Here is a 25,365-nt window from a genome sequence, read left to right as displayed (position 1 = left end):
TGACTAACACGGGAAGAATGTGGCTCAGATACCTGCTGGCAAGGAGACTGTGTGTGTGACCTGGCTAACTGCAGGGTGAAATCAGAATTAATCAACTGCATGTCTTGGGACACTTGGAAGAGGGATTAAAACCAGATTTCAGGATACTTAGTGAGATTGGCTTTGGAGCAGGACGTTCTGGGAGCCATTCCTGACTACAGCAAAGTCTGAGAATCCATCACAGGAAAACCAGAAGTCCTGCAATATTCAGAACAGAGTTTCCATAGGAATTACAGCCAACCAACATCTGCTCTGCTGTTTTCGTGTTGAGTCACATTAACAAATACACCAGGTGAATAGGAATGAATGTCCTGCAGAGTGTGGAAAGCTCGTGCTGCTGACATAATTGCAAAACCTTGTGTAAGATAGTGACAGATATTTTCCCTCATGGCTCTTTAGACTGTGGAAAAGCCTCTCCAAAGCAGATGATGCTTGGCTACAACAAGGTTTGGAGCTATGGACATGACCTCAGCCATAATGTCACATACAGTGAAAGGAACACCCTGATATTTTATGTTATTTAATCCTCTATTTAGGAAGCAAACCCATTGCCCCAGGTTACACAAGCTTCTTTCCTGTCCAATAGTACTTCATAGTCCCTATGATTTCAGCTAGGCCATATATCAAGAGTATGTAGTTGGACTTCAGGATCTTGGCTTAAAACAGGAAGCACTTCAAGGCTGCAGGTTTAGTTTTGGGGGAACTCTTTGGTTTTTGCAACTTGTACAACACCTGGCAGTAATTCATCAATACTTTGGTATGGTGGCTCGAGGCATCATGTTCTTGACATTAATTGTGTCATTGCATAGCTATTTTCCTAATAATGCTGTTAGGATTCATGAGATCAGCTAGAAAAAGCCTTTGGTGTCCACCTGGCCCACCCTGCTGATTCCTGTTCATGTTGTTGAGCTTTTCCTGACCCAACTGGCTCAGTTATTCCCTGGTTTGAATGGATATCGTAGATTCCTCCTCCTTAGGTCTCTACCAAAGCTCAGCTTGTCAGTTTTGGAACATTCCTCCAATATGTGAAGACTATTTTGAATTTTGATCCCATCCACTTGAAATCTTTATAGGTCCTCCAGCTCTGTGACAGGCACAAACTTGGTAAGTATGTTCTCTTTCACCCACTCTGTCAATAATCTGTGTTTTCTGTCCTACATAGTTACACTGTTGAAGAAAATAGTGAGCTTAGTAAGGCCGTGCTGGTGGGGTTTTTTAACACCCAATTATCTTCCAAGTACTTAAAATCCTTATTTGTGCCAGAGTCTTTCCAGGGATCAAAGCTAGGTTTAATGGGTCCTTCATTTTCTGTTTTAAACAGCTTAGTGGTGTTCATCTCCAGGTGTTTTGGGACTTGCTTGTCCTCTGGTAGTCCAGTATTGCTCAGATGCTCTGCTGCCAACTCCCTCAGGTGCTGGCAACCTGAGCTTGCCTGGCTCTAGAGGAAAACCTCTGTGCTGTCCTTCTTTTCCTACCCCCTTTATGGGAGGGTTGGACCAACCTGACTTGCTGCTGGAGAACTACGAGTTAGCTCGATCAACAGCACACGTCCACCTGCTCATGTAAATCAGCAGGGCACTCTTTTAAATTATTTAGACCTTTTTAAATCTTCCTCCACCTTTGTGGGCACTGGATCAAACTTTCACAGGAGATGTAAGGATTAGGCAGCTGGGTTTCACTTGTCAGGGAGGATCCTGTAGAAAGTTCAAAGTCTGATGGGAGTGGTTGAGGCTGTGAAACCATTTTAATTGTTGATGCAGGACGTGAAATGTGAGAGACAGATTTTCTCAAGAGAGGAGTATGGAGGTGCTCATTTATGCAAGATGCTGTGTTTTGTGTGAAAAGTCTTAAACAAAACATTTACTATTTCACAAACCAATGACCTGCTCCTCGGCAGAGCTCTGGCTTTATACTGAGGCTTTGTCCTCTGCAGATGTCCTCTGAGAATTTGGGGCTAAGGCAAAATTTGACTCTAGTTTGTGGTTTATTTTATTCTTAACAACCAGGAGTTTACACATGAAGAGTCAGAGACAGAAAAACCAATGAATCTTAGCACAAGTGAACAACATGAAGACCTGACTGACTTCTTCTTACATCTGAATAAGGAGAACTAAGGGTCCAGGTTTTGTCTCGCTGAATAATTTCAGGATCTGAAGAACAACTTCAGATCCTTCATGTGAGTGAGAAGTAGAGACTGAACTATGAAATTTTTATACGTAAAATTGTTTCATAGGTGAAATTTTTTCACCTAAAAAAAAGCCCAATATGTAAAACCCCCAAAGAGCAGAAGTTGTAAGTAATATTTAAGTCTGGACAGAATTGCACTGGCTACAGCAGCTGCAGAACCACTTTGAGTTAAACAGCTGTCTGTATGAGTTACCTACTTAGTGTTCATGAAACTCCATTAAAATATAAAAAGTAAACATTAAATGGATTTTTAAACATTTATTCAAAATTTGTTGACAAGAAAATCAATTATGTTTAAGTCTTCATGTAGTAGAAGGTAACCTAGTAACTACAACTAAGGTATAAATGACATATAATGCATACTAATAGTTTATTCAGTGAAACAACAGAATGATGAGCAGATAGGGCTCAACATGTGTCATTATTTCTGGCACTAAACATTAACAAGTTATACTGCTTTTAAAATGCAAATGTTTTGGAAAGACTAATGAAACACACTGCCTGTGAAGTTCATGGCTCGTTATAAATGATCAAGCTGACTTGCTTGCATTTTAAATCCCTTCTGCTACCAAGAGGCATCTCCTAAAGACATTCCAAAGGTCTCATGGAGAGGCAATATTGATGTTGCTGTTGATAACCAAAGCACTGTGTGAAGTGCTGACTGTTTTACTGTACATCCCTTTCCAGCACTCTGCCTAACCTTCCCTCTCCTCTTGCATGGCTCTCGGGGTGCCTAGAATCTGACTGCCATTTCTTTTTCACAAAAATCCACTGGATGCTCGGTTCTGTGTGGAACCACAGGAAGCTTGCCTGGGGTGAGAGCTTAGGTACCTAGCTGGCAGTTCACAAATACTGATTTTATCCCCTGCCAAAAATCACAAAGTTGTGATTTTTAAGCATTTTTACAAGAGTCTTGACAGACTGAGCCTCAAGTAAAACATCAGTTGTGACACAGCTCTACTGTGTCCCCTGTCCCTCATCCAGGAAGTTCAGAAGATGCCAGCATTGCAGGCCCAGAGCAGGAAAACTTCTGTAAGCATGGCCTTGGTGACTCTGCCTGAGGTGAAGGAAGGAATAGATTATTACTTCCTTTCTGGTCCTGTGACCCAAAGGATACCTGAGTAATTGACAGGGTCATCTCATATGTAAGGGATGGGAATCGAATCCTCCTGCTGCCTAACAAAACTGGAAACCACAGTAAAGCTCTGCTGGAGAATGTCCTCTCTAAAGAGGGTTCTTCTCATTTCCCTACAAGGTGAGCTGTACCACCACACATGGATGAGAGAACAGTGGGCACATGTTTGGGACCTCCTGTAGGAGGGAGAGGTCTGGGTTTCAGACACAACACCAACCAAAAAGAAGCCCTAATGAAGGTATATGGATGAATCACTTCTGCTCACCCTTCTGACTGTATTTCTCTGTAGGATGTGACACTCGTAACTTGGCAACTCAGCACTGGTGACATCACAGTCTTTTTGCAACAAGTTTGGCAGCCATATAGAATGCCTTACAGGAAAAACAGCTCACACTATAGACATTGAATTCCTAAGGAAAAACTCATGTGATTGTGTTCTTTGCTGTTCTGCTCATCATCCCCTTTCCAGGGATTTTATTAGCCTGCAGGCTAATTTCAGAGGTTAAATTTCTCAAAAAAAAAAAAAAAAAAAAAAAAAAAAAAAAAAGAGTTTCTACGAGCATCACAAAAATTGATGGCTACATAGATCAGAGACATCCAGATTACTGACCCCACTGAAAAATGGATACTCAGCATTATTTTTATTATTATACATTGGAAAATCAGCAGAGGAAAAAGCCATCAGAAATCAAACTTCCTAAGTCCCAATGCTCATGAAATTGCTAACTCCTACTTGTTATGACTTGTCTTCATAAAAACACTGTCTGTCTTCTGCCTCAGGCATCTGTTACAAGTATTACTGAAGACGTCCTCTCAGAAGGAAAACAATTATTTTTAATAGCTCCTTGAAATAAAAATACAGGCACTGCAGTTAATCAGCTGCCTTTTCAAGTCCTGGCTGGTTAAGAGTCCAGTGTAGCAGGGCTGAAAACATAGTCCCTAAGAGGGTGACTTCTCCCCAGTGTTAAGCCCCCAGCACCCAAAGGCTCTGTAAGAGGGAGCTGGAAAAGGCATTGCTGTCATATGGTGGGCTGGTAGGAATTGCCATTGCCAAGGCAAACTGAAGGCAAACTCTGTGGTATTCTATTGAGCAACATCTCCTGGCATCTTCTAACCCTTGTAATGAAATACAGTTTATTTGTTTAGAGCCTCTGCAATGTAGATGATGCATTTTGGGAAATGTGAAAACAGACTGTGATTTTTTTCAAGGTCATCTTAAAAAGCTGAGAAATTAAACCTTTAAAACGTAGTGCCCTCTAGGCTGATTCTTTGACTTAAGTCAAAGAACACTGCTCAGCAGTATCTGCATCTACGCCATCATTATGGGTTCAAGCAACTCCATGTTCTCCTTAAATATTGTGTTTAAAGGCTTTAAGTGTTGGAGAACCTCCTTCCTATAGTAAAAGTTTAATTTTCTTCTTTCCACTTTGAAAAATTCCTGGAGGGAAAAGGATTCTGAGACCTCCAGAACTGGTAGGCAGATGATACCACCCTACCCCTGGATTTCCCAAGTGGTCAGCTACCTGTCCCAGTGCCACTGGCTGCCCAGCAACTTGTTTGCCTAGCAGCTCATAGGGTGTGAAAGGGTCATTCTACCAGGGCTCGAGACAATGGCAAATCAAAAAAATATCAACAAATGGCTGCTGGGCAGTGATAAAACTGCTGCCCCCTTTCTGCCCTCTTTGCAACACTGTATGGTGATAGAATCATAGAACGGTTTTGGTTGGAATGGAACTTAAAAGATCACCTAGTTTCAACTCCCCTGCCATGGGCAGGGTCACCTCCCACTAGACCAGGTTGCTCAAAGCCCCATCCTACTTGGCCTTAAAGACTTCCAGGGAAGGGGCATCCACAGCTTCCCTGAGCAACCTGTTTCAGTAAATACAGAAAACACTTTCAGTGATGGGAGATAGCTGCTCCAGAGGGCCTTTTGCAGGTTTCTTCCCCTGCCTCTTTTCAATGCTAAAGCCTGCCTGGGCTTGTGAGGTCCATCCCAGATTCGCACCCTCCCAGACCAGCAAAACCCAATTTTGCCTGCATTGAGAGGTTTTACAGTCAGCTCTGGCAAGCAGGCAGCCAGCCACTTGGTAGGCAATGAGCTGAGGATCCTGAGGAATAAGCCACCCATGGTGCCTCAGAGCCCTCTAACCCACTGGGGGTGACGGAGATCCAGGAATCCCAAATTTGCAGCCACTTGCCATGTTAGGTGTTGAGTAGCCCGGGCAGGCTACCTGCCAGCCAGTGCCTTCCAGCAGGCCATGATCAATCGCTTCTTGACTACATTTAAAAACACTGATCTTGGGATTGGATTGAAGATAAAAATCTAGTATCTACCTAGGTTTCACAGGATTTATTTTCTGTTGCTTATACTGGCTGTCAATAATTTTGCCATTGTTTTTTCTATAATTTACTGACTACCCTCTATTTTTAGCTTTCTCGTGTTAATGGATTGCCTTGCACTGATGTTAAGCCAGTCAACTCTTTTTTTTTTTTTAACCTTTAAAAATATGAACCAAACCTATACCTTTTCACATCTTTTAACACTTCCCATAAATACCAAGATGTGCCAAAAGTTGAGTCAGAGCTTGGTAAACTCCCTGTAACTAGCATTTTCACAGTTCTAAAAGAAAACAAAAAAGTAGTAAGGGGTTAATCAAGTGGTGACCCTCCTTCTCTCCCCTGTAACCCCCCATCAGCATGGATTAGGTGATGGTACACCCATTGCATCCCTCTGAGTTCTGCTCCCTCAGCTGTATCCAGTCTTGCAAGTTATCTTGGTGCTGCAGATTTAATAAGATCGAGTAGCTGCCGACAACAGAAAATGCTGGACAGGAGGGACATCTGTTATTTTCTTTCTGGATATGCTCCTGACTTCTCTCTGAAACATGGAAAACGTAGTGCTGCCTGCAACATAGATGATGCCTCAGATGGATTTTGGTGCTTTTCAGCTTCAAAACTTATTTAATGAGCCTGGATCAATTTGAAACAACCTGCTGTACAAAACAGAAGAGTCTGCTCTCCATTGAGATAACAGCTTGTGGAGCTATTACCATAATAACACTGCCTTGAAAAGAATACTCGTTTCAATGGTTAATTGTTTCCAGCTCTGCGCTGGTATCATCCCAGCAGGATTAGGCCCAGCATGGCTTCTGCTGCATTGGCTGCTGTTATCTCAGTGCACAGAGCACTTTCCAGCAGACGAAGAAGCATTTAATCACCTAAGCAAGCACTTTCTGCACTCCCAACAGTCAGCAGAGAGCCAATACCCTGATGCAGCCAGGACCCATTCCCGTAATGATAATGAGGCAACTCTGATGCTCGGGCAAACAGAAGAGAAATGTGTGCTCCACAGCAGAATATCTGGTGCAAGTGTTAAAGCAGCAGTGCCCCAGTGCAATCCGAGAGCACGGCTGGGTGCACATTGCATTCCCCTTCCCCAAGAAGTTGAGCAAATCCGACCTTTTATTTCAGGTGAACGCAAATGATTTCCCTTAACTTGCCGTGAAAAGTGCGTGTATAAACTGCTACTAGAAGCTGTTTAATTTTCCTGAGAGGGCCAGCCCAAAAGGCTTGTTGTTGAAATACACGTGCACCATATTCTGTCCAGCTAAAAGACATATATAGGTATACTGTCAGCACCAGGGTACGTAGCTGCCATCTGCAAACATATTGCTCTTTCTTTCAGTTTTCCTCCCCCCTTCCTTTCAATTACACCCACCGATTATATTTCGGATTCATTGACATTGCAGTCACTCCTGTGTGGGCACAGTCAAGCTAGTTTCAAATGAGCTAATTTGGCTACAGATAGCACTGCAGACAGCACAGCACGGGGCTCAATGCAGTAGGAGCTGAGTAAATACTTCAGTGGTGTTACCAGCGTGGGCTGGGGTGGGCTGCTGCAGCTCTTGGGGCAAAAGCTATGTTAAAGGCAGCTCGGGCACACCAGTGATCCAGGACCACGATTTCAGTGCAGGATGGTGGTACCCTGTCTCAGGGAAAGGTTGAGGCTTTACCCAGATGTATGAAAACACAGTGCCCGCATCAGAAAGAAAGAAAAAAAAAAAAGTGAGAGAAAGAGAGAAAAAGAAAGAGAGACAGAGAAAGAAAGGAAAGAAAGGAAAGAAAGCAAAGGAAGGAAGGAAGGAAAGGAAAGGAAAGGAAAGGAAAGGAAAGGAAAGGAAAGGAAAGGAAAGGAAAGGAAAGGAAAGGAAAGGAAAGGAAAGGAAAGGAAAGGAAAGGAAAGGAAAGGAAAGGAAAGGAAAGGAAAGGAAAGGAAAGGAAAGGAAAGGAAAGGAAAGGAAAGGAAAGGAAAGGAAAGGAAAGGAAAGGAAAGGAAAGGAAAGGAAAGGAAAGGAAAGGAAAGGAAAGGAAAGGAAAGGAAAAAGAAAAAAAAAAAAAGAAAAAGAAAAAGAAAAAAGGAAAAGTCAGTGGAGATGCCTGACGAGCCTTTCTCGAGGTTAGAAAGCACAGTTATGCCCCACCAGCTGCGGAGAGGCGAGCTCAAGGAACTTCAGGGATGGGCACGCTGCAGACAGCATCTGAGCACCTGAGAGCTCGGCGTCCCATTCACCTGGAGGAAGAGCAAAGCCTGCCCTCCAGGGCAAGGTGACAGCAGCAGGGCCATTTTGGGCCCCCAGGGGCCTTGCGAGCCCGACCCCACGCCTGGGGGATGAGTGCCCACGCGGGGAAGAAGGCGATCACCCCCCCGTAGTCCTCCCCTGCTCCATGCGGGTGTTTGGGGAGTGGACCGAGCCACGGTCACTAATCCCCCAGGCAGTCCCACCGGCACCAACCCTCCCGCGACCCGGGCCCGTCCCGGCCACCGCCGGTCGGGGGCGGGCACGGCGCGGGTAACGCCCCGGGAGGCGGTGGCGATGGCTGCTCCCGGCCCCGCCTCGCCCGGCCGAGGGGCGGGAGCTCCCGCCGAGCTACTACTACCGCCGGCGGGGAGCGGGGCAGCGGCAGTAGCCGCCGGGAGCGCTTGGGGCTGGAGCGGAGCAGCGCGGCGGGCCGGTGCCGAGCGGGCAGCGGCTGAGGCGGCGCCAAGGGAGCGGCGGTGACCCTCGGAGGAGGAGGGCGGGGAGGAGAAGGAGGCAGGGGTCCTGGGTCCGCCTGATCGAGCGTATCGTGTGGGGTCTGTCCGCAGGGTGTCCTGCAGCCGCCGCGCTCCGTCATCCCCTGGCAAGGAGCCTCGGGCGTCGCCGTCCCCCCCTGGTACCCCCCTTAGCCCCCCCATCTGCCGCTCCCCCCTCCCGCGGGGGTCCATGAGTCGCGGGCGCGCAGCCCCGGCAGCGCCCCTCGCCCGCTCCCCCGGCTCCGGCAGCGGTCCGGCGAGGCGGCGGAGGTGAGATGGGGGGCAGCCTGGGCTGCCACCGCTCCATCCCCCGCGACCCGGCTGACCTGTGCCACAGCCGCAAGTTCAGCGCGGCGTGCAACTTCAGCAACATCCTGGTCAACCAGGAGAGGCTCAACATCAACACGGCCACGGAGGAGGAGCTGATGACCCTCCCCGGGGTCACACGGGTGGTAGCCCAGAACATCGTGGAGTACCGGGAGTACATCGGTGGCTTCAAGAAAGTGGAGGACCTGGCGCTGGTGAGCGGGGTCGGGGCGGCCAAGCTGGAGCAGGTGAAGTTCGAGATCTGCGTGAGCAGCAAGGGCAGCTCGGCACAGCACTCGCCCAGCTCCCTGCGCAAGGATCCGGTCTCCGAGCATCACCTCTCCACCACCAAGATCAACATTAACACTGCCACCCCAGCCCAGCTCATGAGCATCCGTGGCATCACTGAGAAGATCGCCAACAGCATTGTGGACTACCGTAAAGAACACGGGCCCTTCAAAAGTATCGAGGACCTGGTAAGGATGGACTGCATCAACTCCTCCTTTTTGGACAAAATCAGGCATCAGATTTTCGCAGAGCGGTCCCGGCCTCCTTCGACGAACACCAGTGGTGGCCTCAACTTCACAGCCAAGCCTCACCCCAGCCCCACTTCTCTGAGCCTCCAGAGCGAGGACCTGGACTTTCCTCCTGGGGGTCCCACCCAGATCATATCCACTCGCCCCTCTGTGGAGATGTTTGGGGGGGTGAGAGATGGCAGACCTGTCCTGAGGGTGGCTACCTGGAACCTGCAAAGCTGCTCCATCGAGAAGGCCAACAACCCAGGTGTGCGGGAAGTCGTGTGCATGACCCTGCTGGAGAACAGGTAAGAGGCAGCACCTGACCTGTAGGTCCATGTAGGATTGTAGGTTAGTGCCTCTGGGGTTTGGGCACTCTAGAGTCCCGTTACGATCCTAGCGGGACTTGCTTCTTCCTAGAATTAGTAAGTGTTTACTTCTTCTTGCATGGAGCACTGGTTGGGTCTTAATGCCAGCACTGTAGTGGCTGTCCTTTGATAAAGCTGTTCTAGTCCTTGAAAAGTGGTGGGCCTCCTGGGGAGGTATGTGTGTACGCCAGTCTGTGCAGGGAACCTGTAACGGTCACATTGGGCCTATTAATGGTTGGTCAAAGATTGTCTCTTCATTAAGAGCCTTTTGAACAAGTCACAGAGGGCTGTCTTCCCTGCCAAAACCTGGGAGGAGAGACAGGGGCTTGGTAATAGCAGGTGAAGGGCTGCTTTTTTTATGTTTCCCAAAGTGTCTCGCCTCCCCTTTGGGAGGGAGGATGCAGCACTACATCCACCTCTCTGGGAGCTGTCAAGCTGAGACCTGCTTGTGCTTTTTCTCCAGAAAGTCTTGTTTGGCTGTTGACTCCCTTACTGTCAGCAATAGGGCTGTAGTCTGCTCTCCCTCAGGTCTGCTCCTTGAATCATAAGGCTTGAGAGCACAGTTAGGATAGTTTGAGCTGTGTAACAAGCATGGAATGCCATGGCCCGTCACACAAGGGTGACACAGCTCATTAAGGAGTGGTCACGGGCATCTGCTGAGCTGGAGGGACTGCTTCTGCTTGAGGGATGCGAGATGTGGGGCAGCTGCCTGAAGATGCTATACTCTCCCTGAGCCAGGCAGACCTCTGATTTCACTGAGCTGGTGCGCTCGGAGGAAGGTCTGTTTGTTGTGTGGTCAAGTGGGATGGTGCTTCTGGTTTTAATGGCTGAGAAGCTGAGATGTTATTTTATAATTTATTTTTTTAGACTAAAACAAATCAACCAACAGTGTGGGGATGTCTCCTGCTAAACTTTCTGCTTGATACAGAAATGTGAGACTGCAATAAGGATTTTGAAGTAACTCTTGACTCTTTCCTCTCCACATGTGAAATCTGTCCCAGCTGGTCTGGCATTTAGTTTATGGTATTGAGAAACTGACTTTTTTCTCTGGTTTGTATTTGAACTTCCAGATGGAAATGAGCAGGGGCAGGGTACTTTTAGACTTGTGTAAAAGGGATATTGTGGAGAGGGGAAGTGCTGATGAACCATTTATCTGTGGTAGTGTCGAGGGCTCTGTGTCCTTTTCCAGTAATGTGCTGAATAATGGCTCTTGTCGGTGTGGCTGCAGAGGTCGGGCATGTGAGAGGGATGGTGACAGTGTTGTGGTGTCCTGTGCTGCGGGACAGTATTTGTGGCTGAGGATACCTCTGCTGTGCACTGCTTGGAATGCTGGTGGTCTCGCATAAGAAACATCTGTCATCTTGCAGCCATCACCATTTGATAGCCAAAACTGAAAGGATAGCCCAGGGGGGGTATTCAGATGTTATGCTCATGGCTTCAGCCTAACATCTATCAGCGTTCCTTGACTGCTCTGCTAGTTCAGGTCTCCTGGGCTTCCTCCTTTGCCATCACTCTTGTTCTTGCCTATGCAGTTGGTTGGCTGGAGTGGACCTTAGGATGTGGTCTGGTGGGGCTGGACATCAGGCTGGGGGGCAGAGGTGGGGAGACCTATTGAGGAAAGAAACATCTCTGATTATCACTAGTCTCAGGATTATTCTAATAATCTGGTTTGGGAGTAAAAGTGACTGGTGATTTGTTTTTATGTATGTACCTATACATTATGAGTGGGGGGTCTGTATTTTTTGTTTTGTTTTTTTGTTTTGTTTTTTTGTTTTGTTTTTTTGTTTTGTTTTTTTGTTTTGTTTTTTTGTTTTGTTTTTTTGTTTTGTTTTTTTGTTTTGTTTTTGGTTTTTGTTTTTGGTTTTTGTTTTTGGTTTTTGTTTTTGGTTTTTGTTTTTGGTTTTTGTTTTTGGTTTTTGTTTTTGGTTTTTGTTTTTGGTTTTTGTTTTTGGTTTTTGTTTTTGGTTTTTGTTTTTGGTTTTTGTTTTTGGTTTTTGTTTTTGGTTTTTGTTTTTGGTTTTTGTTTTTGGTTTTTTTTAAGGATCTCATCTAGTAAAAAGTTAACTATCACTTCTGCATCTCCTGTTTCTGTTTTTTGGGGTGGAGGGAAGCCCCAAACAGTCCTTCTTTTAAAAAAGCTAGGCAGAGAAAGCATCATGTTAAATAAGCCTTCGTTAGCCCAAGCTGGTCACTGGTTATACAGAGCATGACCCTCGCGGTTTGTTTTATTCTTGCTTTTAAACTGCATCATACTTTGTTTCCACCCAGTTCAGCAAAGGGGTACTCAGCTGTACTGGGTGGTATGAAGGGTCTCCCTGATACTCTGAGGAGCCTGATGCAAGTACTTGTTTTTGTTCTGCTTTATTGCACGTACGTGTGCCATCAATCACACAGAGAGAGCTCGATGCAATTGTTTTCTGTATTTGATCATATTTGTGATAACATGAGAATCTGGAAAGAAATAAGAGTAATATGAATCCACGGGCAAGCCTGCAAAACTTGCCTGGGAAAATAAAAGTGGGAACAGAAAAGAATGACGAGATGCAGGAGTGAAGTGTATGTTGGGAAGTCATGCTCAGCACCTCAGGGAGGAATTTCCTCTTGCTTGTGCTAGCATTGCTGAGGCCAGTGGAGCTTTGCAGCTGTAAAACGTCCTCAGCTGAGGCCAGAAAATGCCTACTTTCTGTGTATGAACTCCATGCCTTCCCTCACAGCTCTGGCCATGTACCCTGGGAACTTGCTTTGCAAGCCAGTCTTTCCCCAGGTAGAAAAACTTGAGTTGCTGGTCAGCTGGAGAAATCCCTATCTTGTTTCTGCAAGCAAGAACACAGGGCTGCATGGGGCTCCCCAAGCACTTCAGCCCCATGGAACCCATGGGGTTTGCCTTCCAGGAGCTCCGTGTGCTCAGCGGATGTCCCACACGTGTTGTGGAAGCCTCCAGATATGAGCCAAGCTTTTGCCTGGTGGATTTGAAGGCTGTTTAGTCCATTAGAAGAGTAGGCAGGTGCTCTCACGAGCTATGCTGATGGGCACCTGGTTGCTGATGCACTTTGTGCACAGGTACCCTCATGTACCTAAGTGTGCTTCTGCATGCTGGGTCCTCATGGTCTGGGGTGGTCTCAGGGAGTCTGGGGTGGCCTCGGGAGGTGGAGCACTGCCTTGTTGCAGTAGTCTTGTTGGATGACTTGCCTCACCTAGCTTTTTAAGTCCGTGAATAAAGCACAGCAGGTCAAGATGACTGTATTAAAACTGCGTAAAGCGCAGCAAATTTCAATTTGAAATCTCAGTTTGAGATTTCGGGGACTTTCGTGCTGGTTGAAAGGGTGATTTGGGGTTTGTTTTCAGGCTTGTTTGTTGGTGGTTTGTTTTTCTTCATGACCAGTTCACAGCAAGTAGCTTTGAGACCCTGTGAGCTTGTTCTTTCAGGCTTTAACAATGGGGAAAACTACAGCATGTTTCCCTGTGAGGCTAGAATATGAAGGCTTCTTTTCTTCTAGCCCTGCATAGATAGCCTGAGCACTGAGGGAACAGTTGTGCAGGAAGCAAAGAGGGCCATGCCTTCATTCAAAACAAACAAAAAAGCAATAAAATGCTGTCATGTAGAGTAAACTGCTGAAGGAGAGAGGGAGAAAAAAACCAACCCAAAATCTTCACACTTTTGCCCAGAGGTGCTAAATTTCTCAAGAGCAGCAAAGAGAATATATACCAAATCAGCAAGCAGAACTACTCCTGCCAAGCTATTTTGAAATTCATTGCCACAGTACAAAAATAATGAAATACAGCAAGGTCCTCACCCTCTTTCTCATATTACAAGGATCTATGTTTATCACAGTGTCTGGAGTGGAGGAACGAGGTGTTTTCATTCAGAGGACTAGAGGGTAATTTTAGAAGAGATTAGCATGATGAACGTGGAGACAAGCGTGATGCATAATTGGATTAAAGTATCAAATGTGGGGTGAATTTGCCCAAACCTGCTATATTTCTTGCAGGTGTGGTTCAGCAAATCTGGGATTTGTTGACAGAAGGTCAGAGCTGGCCTGTCTCTGGGGATGCAGCTTATCGCATCCAGCTGACCTCCATGTCCTCCCCATTCTTGAGGGGATGAAGAAACCAACAGCTTCTTCTTACCAAAATATAATAATAAAAAAAATAACATTGGGATAGTGTAGCATGATCAAAAGGGCCATCAAGCTCAGGTCACAGGCAGCAAGAGTTTTCATGGGAAGGATAAGTAGCCACAGAGGAGAAGGGTAAGTAGCCCCAGTGGAGATGGTTCCTCTGGCTGAGGTTGGTGGAAGTACTGCAGAGCTGTCCTGTGTTCCATGTCCGTAGGGTAGGTTGCCCTTTCCACTCCTTGAAAATTTGCTGCTAGCTGAGGGGAGCGATTAGTTGTACAATTTTCCCAGCAGTTTGCAGGGCAGGTTTTCTGGCTGGTTTTCATTACGGTTTCTAATACTGAATGATAACTTTGTGAAGACCTCTTAATTATTTACTTTTTAATTTTCTTGTAAACACACTGCAGTTGAATAAATGCAGATTGATAGAGGGTCCTAAAGCCAGAATTTACACGGTCTCTCTTAAAAAGAAGGCAGGGTGTATGTCAGGATAATGGTGGGTTAACAAGCTTAAGGCTTGGTCCTGAGAGCCCAGTTCTGTTTCCTTCCAGATGTCGAGCAGTTCAGGCTGCTCTGTCCCTCTGCTGCTTGCTTTTTGACAGTTTCTTGGTGCAGTTACACCTTCAAAAAAGTATAAGGAATAAATCCTTAAGACCTGTTGCAAAAATCACGGAGCCATAATGAAGCCCAGGTTGGAAGGGTTGGTCCAACCTTTTGTGGAAAAGGCAGCCTACATTATCTAGCACCTCATCCAGTCACAGCTTGTGAACCTCCAGGGGTGCAATTTCTACTGTGCCCATGGGCAGGTTGTTCCAGTGACTGACTGTTCTCTGCAAAAAAATTCTTTCTTACATGCCTGAAGAGCAACAAATAAAAGTATCAATATGAGGTTTGTACATAGTGGTGATGACTTTTCTTTCTTTTTCTTCTTGGTTTAGTTTCTTGGACAGCAAGCCTTCATGCTTACCCTTTAGGAACATGTCAGCCTCTCTTCCCCCCCCAGCTTTGTAACGGGTCATATGTTTTCAATTTGGTTACAAAGAAGGGTAGAGGTCTCTCAAAGGTAAGAAGTTGCCCTTGGTTTCTACACCTCAGAGACCCAAATCGGTGTTCCTGCTGCAAGAAGGGTAGGTAAACTTCAGCCCAAAATACCCTTCTGGCAGGCAGTGGGTGCACAGGCAGTCCTCTGGTACCCTCATTGTGCCACCATGCTGAGCAGCTCTTCTTCCTAGCCCTGCCTGTCCCAGGTAGGTGTCCCAGGAGAGTGGTCAACCTAAGCACATCTTCTTGTCACCTAAAAAAAAACAGGCAAGCTCTTCAAAGACCCTCTGGAAGAGTCTCTTTCTAGTAAAAGGTGAGGAAAAAGCCATTTCATTCAGTCCCCATACTATGTGTTGGAGGCAGGAGAACCACTTTCCTACTACTGACCTACATTAGATAATAGGGTGGGGGCTTAGTTTTTCTCTCCAACCTCATAAATCTGGATTGAGAGGTGGGGTCATTACAAGGAGCAGTTATTTACTGCTGGGGCTTGATGCTCTGTTTGGGAAGGGATGCAGTGCTGTACCTTGCCTTCTGGCTTGTAGCTGTGTTTCCCAGCAGGACAGCAGAAGAGGATTGCACCCCCCTCAAACAGATACTGTAGTAGTGTATCATAGTAGTAGTTGTGATGGCTGCACTTGTATGCTTTGGAGTTTCATCACCAGTCTGTATTTGTTATTTCTACTCCATCATCCATCATCTACTCTTGATGGGAAGGCAAAGCCTAGAGGTACGTCTGGTTCATGTCTCTTTCTTTATACAGCCACTTAGTTTTTCTCCCTTGGATTAGTCCTAGGCTGGAGCCTCGCCAAGAATAATTCCCCTGAAAGAAAAGATCAGGAAAGGGGGCCTGGCTCGAGTAACCTGACTGTGCTAATAAGTCTTAAATGGTGAAAGAACAAATACACCCTCTCCTCCTTATGTAATAGGGAGGAAATCCTGCCTCCTGAGACTACAGGAAAAACTTGAGAAAAATGGGATTGTTAGATGATATCTTCCTTGTGCACTTCACAAAGGGATTTCTATGAGCAATAGAAATACAGATCCATGTAAAGCCACTGTAATTTTGCATTTTCTTAATACCACTGAGGACAAAAAAATGGGGTGGTGGTCGAGCTGTTCTGTTTGGGTTTTTGGGGGGCTGGCTTTTTTGTAGCTTTTGGAGGTTGTTTTTTTTTGCCTCCTCTTATATGACATCAACAATATTTACTTACTGGACACAAGTGGGAGACTGAACCTGCCTTCTGGATACCGTCTGTCAGGGGCAAACCAGCAAGATCTTCTTGGGTCAGAACCTGACATGCATAATTTGCCAGTGAAATAAAATGCTACTGCTTTATTCCTGTTCAGGATTTGGCCCATTCCTTTGTCAAATCAACTGAAGGCTATGGAGCTCAGTGCTAAAAATCATGACTGTTTGCCTGGGGGTTAGGGCTTTTCTGCAGTACTGCTTCCACCTTGGGTAGGGACCCTAGCCTGTTTCAGGACTGCTGCTGGAGGATGGTGTCAATTAATAAAATAAAATTAATTAAATTCCATTTCCAAACTACTTCTTCATATGGATGCAGTGCTGATACCTTCTACACGGGCATCACCTGCACCTCCTCTAGGAGATGGGTTACTCACTCAAGGTACTTTGCAACTCACAAATTTGTAGGAGAGATCAAAAGCAGTAGATGGATTTAAAGCAAGATCATGAAGGGTTTCCACCATCCTTGTGTCCAGACACTTGGAGAAGCCAAGCCATTCTTGAACCATTCACTCTGCAGGAGATTTCATAGGTAGATGCACTGAGCTCTCTGATCCTGCTTGGTCTCTGTTAATAGCTGTAGATATAGTGGGTTTGCCACATCTTTCCTTCCTTGGAAGTGAGAGGGGAAGGTAGGGCAGGCCCTTGAAATTGCCACCAAGTAACCTTCCCAGAGATTTTCTCTTTTAGAGGGAGACCTGGGCATCTTGTTGACTTTGACTCAGCGTATTCCTTGAACATCTGAGAGCCTGTATCTAGCCAGCTGGTTTTTTTTCTGCTTTAAAGTTGAGACTGTGGCTGTAAAAATGGTACAGTTAAAGGCCAGTTTATAAAATAAAGAGTATTTTAAAAAACTCTCATACGCTGCCATTAATACTTATGCCATAGAGCCCGACTAAAACAAAATGGATTAGTAGAGAAAGTGTTTGTTCATATATTCTTATTTTTCTCCAAACGTGTACTTGATACATCTGGCAGCACTTAATGGCTGCTTATTTTCAACCCAGGTCTGCTGGGCTGTTCTGCACATTTATTTCATGTCACTGGTTCATGTTTCAGATCCCAAGTATTTTGGTGAACTGGAGCTGCCAGCTTACTCCTGCAGATCCTTCAGGGATTTCTCTATTCCATGTGGCAAAGATTAAAGTTGAATATTGAATATAGTGTTCAGTTTTGGGCACCTGACTACAAGAAAGACATTGAAGCCTGGAGCATGTCCAGAGAAGGGCAATGAAGCTGGTGAAGGGTCTAGAACTCAAGTCTTATGAGGAGCATCTGAGGGAACTGGGGTTGTTCAGTCTGAAGAAAAGGAAGCTGAGGGGAGACCTTATTTCTCTCTACAACTACCTGAAAGGAGGTTCTAGTGAGGTGGGGACCAGTCTCTTCTCCCAAGTGACAAGTGGTAGAACAAGAGGAGATGGCCTCAAGTTGCACAAGGGGAGGTTTAGATTGGATATTATGAAAAATTTCTTCAGTGAAAGGGCTGTCAGGCACTGGAACAGGCTTCCCAGGGCAATGGTGGAGTCACCACCCCTGGAAATGTTTAAAAAAATGTGTAGATGTCATGCTTAGGGACATGGTTTAGTGATAGACTTGGCAGTGCTAGGTTAATGGTTGATGATCTCAATCAAAACAATCCAATGATTCTATGATTTATGGTAATAAATTGGCAAATTAGTAAGTGATGCTTTACTGCCTGCTCCTGAGTCATGAGCAGAGGTCACAAGGCTATAACCTCATCCTGCTAGGTTTTTCAGACAGCTTGTGCCATAAGACTGCAGAAGGCAGACTAGGTATGTATGCATTTAGGGCTCCAGTCTTTAAACAGAAATCTTTAATACTCTGTGATTCTTCTGCAGTTTGGTAGCTTCCAGTACAGCTGCAGAAGGATGGTTTTCTAGCTTTGGTTTTAAAAAGAGCAATAGGACCGTTTCTAGTGGCAAAAGATGCTGTTGCTGTTCTTACCATGAAAGAAAGACCAAGGGACTGCAGTCAGGGGAATTAAATACTCCCTGTTTCCTGAGAAGGTGTGAGCAGAAACTTGGCCAGTCCCTCCTAACAAGAGGAAAACACTCTCTTTGCAACCAAGTGCTGGTCTGGCTCACTGGGAACATAGGTCTTCAACTGTGTTAATCAGGGACATTTAAGTAAGAATCTGGTTTTACAGATTTTGCTGCAGTCTTCTTGCTGGAGCTGGGCTTCAGCTTGTTTCCTACTATGCAGTGCTAGGACCTTGCTTCTTCAGTGTCTAATTAGCCTTTCTCTGGGAGTCTTGCCCAAATAATGATTTCAAGTCTTGGCCGGATGAGCATAGAAAAGTTGATAGGACACAGATTACAGTGTGCATGCAACATAATTTTAGGTCTCATTGTTCTTCATTGTGATGCAGGTGTAAGCTGACAGAGGCACAGTGTCCTTACTGAAATAATTACAATATGCTGCAGTAATTTCTCAACACTATTATATGGTGTGGTGACGGAGACGAAGAACCGTGGCACATTTTTAACAGCAGCATTTGAAAATAGAACTCTGTAGTTTCTTCCATTCCAGATTTTTAAAATTTATTATTTTACATTGAGGACTTTGATTTGTTTGAAGAATAGCTGGCAATCCCCACTGAATTATCAGAGAATAAAAGGTGACTTTGCTGAGGGGAGGGTGAGACCTACTGAAGACCTCTTGTTTTACGTGGTATGGATGGACTTTACACCAGGATTTGGTCTGGTCCCCTCCCTTGTCTCTGACCTGGGTGATTCATAGCAGGTTCTGAAATGCCCTTTAAGGTGCCAAGAGCAGAGTGGGCATCACGTCAGCAGCAGATGAACAGTGAAGGGAATATTTAGCTGTGGTAAAAAGGATGTTTTCTGTTGAGAAACTGCTTGATGTCACCCTGAGCATATGCAGTACTGTCCACATCCCAGTCAAACTGAGTGGCATTTGCAAATGGCACGAGTGTTTTAAATTGTGTTTTCACCATTGGGGAGGATCAGAGCTGCTGACCTCCTTTCCCTCTCTGCTTCTGGGAGGTTTGTGCAGGCAGGAACCTGGCCTCAGTGCTGAGCTTTTATTTTCAATGCCTGTGGTAAAATTATTAGAGGCCAGTGAGTAAGAGAAATACATTTACCCTGCTTATGCCCCATGTGTGTGCATGTTCCAGAAGTTGAACTGCATATAAAAACATAATTAAAACTAAGTTAATTCCTGCAGAAAAAAACACATTGGGGATTATGTTGTCCTCTAAGCAAAGGATGTCTAGGAATTCTGGGGTTATTAAATGCAGTGTGGTTGCAGTAAAATAAACACAGCCAGCTTGTGCAGAGAGGTTTGGAGTCCCTGTGTCTGACACTGCCTGGCACCTCCTGTCTGGGAAGGGAGCCTGGTGGCTCTGCAGGCTGCCTGTCTGTCCTGCTTCTGTCCTTGTCACGGAATGGGAGGATGACCACAGTAATGCCCTCCTGCTTTTTGTGGGTTATATCCCACGGAGCAAAGCCAGAGCAGCTCATGCTGTAGGTTTGTGGATACGGATGAGGAACAGGAAAATTTCCTTTTCCTTCTGCGTAGCTATTTTTTGCTGCGTTTTTATGGGCGTTTCAGGTAACCTGCTCCAGCTTCTGGGCACATTTAGCTACAGCAGCTGTCCGAGCCATTCAGAGCCGAAAGGGTTTTTAATGGGTTACTGCACAGCTAATTGATCAACAAGGCTTTTGCCCCATGTGGCAGCAGCATCCTTCCTGCCCTAAATCCCCCGTGCTGGCGACACGCTGCCAGCCCTGCAAAGCTTTGTGAGGAAAGGGGGGGGGGAAGGAAGAGCATAAAGCTCTCCCAGCTGCAGCATAAAGAGGCTGTCGCTTTTGCTTGCAGACTTACCCTTTGGCTCTTTTATATTTAGAGTTCCTCTTTTCCTCCCTTCTTCCTTATGGGTCGGGCCATCCCTCCGTCACGGGCTCCTGGGTACAGACCAAGGGCTCGCTCCAGCCTTGCTCAGGGTAATTGCCGGTCAGTGCCCTCCAGTCCTCCCTCCTTCAGCCAGGCTCAGCTGGTGTAAAGGTTAGCCAGCTTTCTGCTGAACTGGAAGCAGCATGCTGTTGGATACGCACTGGATGTTAACTTAGAAACCTCGTGTTTGGTTTCTTTATTTATTCTAATGGTTTCTTTGCTTATTCTATTTAAGCAAATACGACCAAGCGTGGCTGCGGCTCAATACCGCTGGAGTGTGCAGGGTGTTTGTGGCAGGAGCAACCCATAATTTGGCACTGAAAAAATGAACTGCAAAATAAGTGAGTTTGCTGCTTTTAGGTGTGCAAGGTCAGTTCCATAGGTTTGCTGTCAAACCTGCTGCTCATAGCATGAGAACTGACTACTTTACTTCTCCTTTTTTCTCCTTCTAAGCAGAAAAATACATGTAAGTGTGAACCTCTGTTATGGACCCATGTCACTTGCTTTGAAACAGTTTGCTGTTCTAACAAGGCAGCAATTTTCCAGTGGTAATACAAGCTCAAGCTAATGTAGGTAGATGTGGAGAGAGTGCTAGGGTCCCACCTGTGTCAAGGTCCCACCACCTTAAGGAAGTCTTTGCTTTGTTCATGGCATGTAGGGCTAATGATGGTGAGGTACATGTTGGCATCATGATACACAGGAGAGGAAGTGCACCGTGTCTGCAAGAGATCCCCACCATATATAAAAAAACAGAGCTGCCACTGAACTAAGTATTAAAACACATTTTGTTGGCAGGACAATGCTGCAGTGGTACCTGACTACCCTTTGCAACCTTTATCCAGACCAACCCAAGTTTACCTATGATTTTTGGCAGCAATGGTAGTGTGATTTTTGGTTATCTGTATTTTCCTGCTAGTCCTTTGTACAGCTCCTTCCCTTATCTCTAGCTGTATTTACACATCCCTTTCCTAGTCATTGGAGATGGTGCTACCGGGTGCCACCAACAGAGCAGATAGGTGCTGCTTGGTGCCCCCCATGGTGCCCCTCCTTTCCCCCAGTTGCAGCATTGTGTAATGAGCACTCTGTGGCCTGGGTGAGGGTGAAGGTGTTGGCACCTCTGGCAGATAGCTCAGCCTATTCTCCAAGGGATCTCTTGGTAAACATTACCCTTTGGTTACCAAAAAAAAAAAACAAAAAACCAAAAACAAAACCAAACCAAAACCTGCATGGTTTCTGGTTTTAATTGCTTCAGAGTTCGGTGGTGCAAAGCAGCACCACAGAAAAGGAAACCATGGCTTAAAGGACAGTATAAAGGTTCAAGGACTGAACAGTCCTCGGCTAGCAGCTCATGGGTTTAATAGGTATTTGGACAACTTCCATGCAGAGCTGCTGGCAGTAAACATTCTGGAAATGTTGCCTGTAGATGAAAGTAGTGCTGCATAAGCAAAAGCCACCTCTAAGCATGTGATGTTTCCCATTTCTTTTTTAACCTGAGACCACTTCAACTTGGCTGATGTTTGACTTGCTTCTCCTGCTCTTTTTGATGGTGTGTGTCTGTGTGTGTGTGTGTGTAGAGTACAGGAGCTTTTTCTTTTTTTTTTTTCAGCAGCCATGTGCAAGGATGATGGCACCTCACTGTGCACTTAAATTTGGCAGAAGAAAGTAAACTTACAAGATAGGCAGATTACTGTATATTGATTGTCTATAGGCTGAAGGGAAATTGCCTCATATAACCTGCCTTTATCTTTGATCTGATCTACACAGCTAGCTCTTGTCACCTGAATGTGACTCTGTTTCTCATCCTTTCTCCAGTCCTACTGAACCTAAAGCTGTTCCAATGACTTTGCTTGGCTTTTTAATTGTCTTGCCACACCTTGAGCTCTTCCAGTTGTTGCAACTGCATTTTGATCAAGCCTTTGCTTTCATACCATGAGGGATGACTGGTGTCATCTCCCACCTACAAGGCTGAGGACTTCAGTTTCCTTGGATAATCCATTATCTTTCTGCTAAAATCATTCTAACCCTGTCTTCTTGTTCCATGATGTGCTGCAGCATTTCTTTCTCCTCTGCAGAAGCTACTTGGCACACAGTTTGAAAATCATTACTTTCTAAGATATCTCAAGTTTCAGAAATCTCTAGAAAACTGTAGCCTTGCCTTTTATTTCAGGGAGTGTTACAAATCCTTGCAAATAGATGAGGCTCCTGTACTACTGATTTAAAGGCAAAAATATATATATTTTTGATTTCTGTTCCTTGTTTTGATTTCTTTTCCTCCACAGGAAAGTACCTTGCTAGGTTACTGATGTGCTGGACATGGAATTATTTGCAACTTGCAAGTGCAGGTTTTTAAAAGGAGTTTGTATGTATGTTAGGAGCTTAGTAGCACAAGTGCTCAGCATTTTTTTCCTGTCTTCAGTGGAGCCTATCTGATTATGCTGTACGGGTGCATGCTGCACCAACAGTTTGCAATACCTCTTCCATATGCATCTTATCTTCCTAAAGATAGTGACTGGAGACACCAGTTCTGTGAGGAGAGACTGATGAATTTATATCAGAAGAATCTTTTTGTCTAGCAGCAATTCAACATGGTGCAGTGTTCACAATATCTCTTCAGAATAGTGCTGGAGAATATCAGCTTTGTCACGGTGGTGCTGTTTGTCTTCAGTAGAGCTGACAAACCCCCACGCCCCAGTTTTTAAAGTACTTATCAAGTACTTATTGGTACATTTTGAGGGGTTGTTTGGAGGCTACAGCCAGATCAGTGCTAAATGTGGATACTCTCATAGTACAGGTTTTTTCTCTAGGAACGTAAGTATGATGGTCTGAAATTTTCAGTTCTTCTGGAGGAGAGATTGCCAGGTGTTTATAATGTCATCCTGGCTTTTTAGGGATTTTTTTTTCCTGCTTGTGAGATCTTCCCAGGATCATTTTAACCTAAAGACTTGATCCAATACTGTCCATAAACTTTGCACATGTATTTATCTGCTGCAGGACAATTGTATTTTATTGAGGAACAAGGGTCATACGATAGCTTGAATCAACCATCCAAAGAAAGCACAGAGCTTTGTGCTTCCATTTAAGTTATTCCTTGGCTCAAGTTTCACTTGCCAGCTCTGCTCCTCAGAACTGGGATGCTTGTGAAATCACTGCCAAATCCAAAAATCTGTTCCCATTACGTTGGTGCTTAAACTTTGGGCAGTTTGTTTATTTCTCGTTTCCATCTTCCTGGATGTTGCATCAAACACTTCTACGTGTTTCCCTGCTGCCCGGTTTTTACAACTTGTTTTCCATACTGTCATCTTGCCATATGGGTGTGATGAATGGCAAGGTCGGTATTTCAGTAATGTGTTATTACCTATAGGTATTAAATCATTGGTTTGATTGTTTTTATAGATTGTTTCTATGGCACAACTTCAGGAGGCAGTCATGCTAACAAAACCTATGTGAGTCACACCTCTTCAAATAACCTGTAATGCTTTCCATGGAGCAATGATTATTATTTTATCCTCGGAATAATCCAGAAATGGGATTGAGAACATTGTTGTGATAGGATTATAATTTCTGCTTCATGTACTTTGCAGACCTGCAGGTGCATAAGCACCATTGAGAAGAAACACTGGAACCCTCTTTATGATACATTAAGCCCATAATTGAATCTAATAAAATAACCCCCAGGGCTCAGCATGCAGTGTTCTCACTCGTACTCCCTGGGGGTGCCTGCATTAGCACCGTCACCCTTTCTCCACCAATTTTGGGTGCATTATCATCTGTGCAAGCTGGGGGAGATCTGTGGCAGGGTGGGTGAAAGTATGGCATCGTGGTGGCTGGCAGGGCACCACGGTGAACCAACAGGGAACATTTTTGTGAGCATCCATACGATCCTGTTTCAGAGATACTTAGGACTGCTTTATCTGCCTTGGAGGATGTTACAAAACATGCAAATTATATGTAAAGCTTCAGGAGGCATAATTTTGCACTGCCGTGTGGAGCCCATCAGAACAGGCCATCAAAAACAATCGCCTCTTGTCATCCCTTTCTGACACCAGATTGCACTTTATCTCCAGTATCTGGAGAGCTCTGGGTCTGGCCAAACAGGCTTTCTCATTCCCACAGAAGACTGGTGTTTCTGAGACTGTTTTGTGTTGAAGCCTCTGACCTAAATAAGGTTAAGGATCTGGACTACAGAATTAGCACCCAGTGCCAGAAATAAAGAAAGCTGAGCTCAGGCCACCATTCCTTGCTTTGCCAGGGCCAGTCTGCATGCAGGGTTCTGCAGCCCTCTTGCATCCTTATGCTCTGAAGGCCATTCTTATGTCCAGACATCCCCAAGCCTGGCACGCAGGGCTACTCTGCGACTGGGAAGCTTTCAAAACTCCTTCCTGCGTGTCATTGTGCAGCTGGAAGCTGGGATGGCTTCCAGCTCACTGAAGACACTCCGACATTGTTCCCTCCTAATCCCCTCCTCCTCGCAGGGTATGGTTTTTCGGGAGGCTTGCATGTTCCCTTCTTGGCTTTCCTTGGGGGAAGACAAGCGAAGGTTCATGGGAACAGCGTAACCCCGGATCAGGGATGAGCCAAGGGGCGGGGGGGGGTGGCTGCCTGGGGTCAGGGTGGTACAGGAGCTCTGCTGGCTCACAGGGTGGTACAGGAGCTCCATGGGCTGGCTCAGGGTGCTGCTCCATTGCTCTGCTTGCTGGCCTGCTGTCAAGGGGCATTTTGCTACCAGCTTGCTGTTTCTTTTTGTCTGCAGTATAGCCAGGGGAAATAAAAGGAGGTTAATGGGACAGAGAGGAGGGTGCTTTCTACTGAACTGGCCTTTTTATTTCCCAAACCCGGGTACCAGGAGAGAGGGAACAAGGTAATGAATATAAAAATATATTCTAATGCCTTTGCAAGGACATCTTTCAGTGCAGGAATTTGACCTTGGAGGCTTAGATTGCATCATTTGTAAGGTGGTGGCCTTGAGGTCAACCCATCTGATACTTGCCGGTGCTGCCCCAGAAGACTTTGTGCAGCTCTTGTGGCATTTGCAGACCTAAGGAGAAAGCACAAATAAGGCTGAAAAGGAAGTTTATTTTGGCTAAGTTATTTCAGCTTTTCCTACCTTCTAGCAGGTCAGGATCTCAGGTGAAGTTAAAACTTCTCCCAGCACACCTGGCTCTGCTGCCCCTTCTGATATTATTAGCTGTGGGTGCCTGGAGTGCTAAATGAGTTGATCTGAGGAGAGGGGAGCTGGGGTAGAATTAAAGCTGTGGTCTGAGGGGAGCAGAGCTGTGCTAGGGGAGCTCATATGCACATTTTGACTGCTTGATTTTTCTTCAGGGTGGTTCAGTCTAATTAGGAGAGCCTCTAGACAGACCCGTGAACATCATCGATCTTGGCTGGGATCCCTAACTTGAT

The 25,365-nt window shown here is 45.6% G+C and overlaps 1 protein-coding gene across 1 annotated transcript in view; it reads left to right on the top strand.

Annotated features, from left to right (window-relative positions):
• The first annotated feature begins 8,321 nt into the window (after positions 1-8,321).
• Positions 8,322-25,365, top strand: part of EEPD1 (endonuclease/exonuclease/phosphatase family domain containing 1) — a 63,449-nt gene continuing 46,405 nt past the window's right edge. Inside the window, exon 1 of the mRNA XM_071736052.1 lies at positions 8,322-9,564. Coding sequence (XP_071592153.1) covers positions 8,711-9,564 — 854 coding nt within the window. The 5' untranslated portion in view covers positions 8,322-8,710. The remainder of the gene's footprint in view (positions 9,565-25,365) is intronic.

The sequence above is a fragment of the Heliangelus exortis genome, chromosome 2 (genome assembly GCF_036169615.1).
Source record: "Heliangelus exortis chromosome 2, bHelExo1.hap1, whole genome shotgun sequence".
Lineage (NCBI taxonomy): Eukaryota > Metazoa > Chordata > Aves > Apodiformes > Trochilidae > Heliangelus > Heliangelus exortis.
The sequence above is the reverse complement of the archived record's forward strand: the minus strand, read 5'-3'. Positions and strand labels throughout refer to the sequence as shown.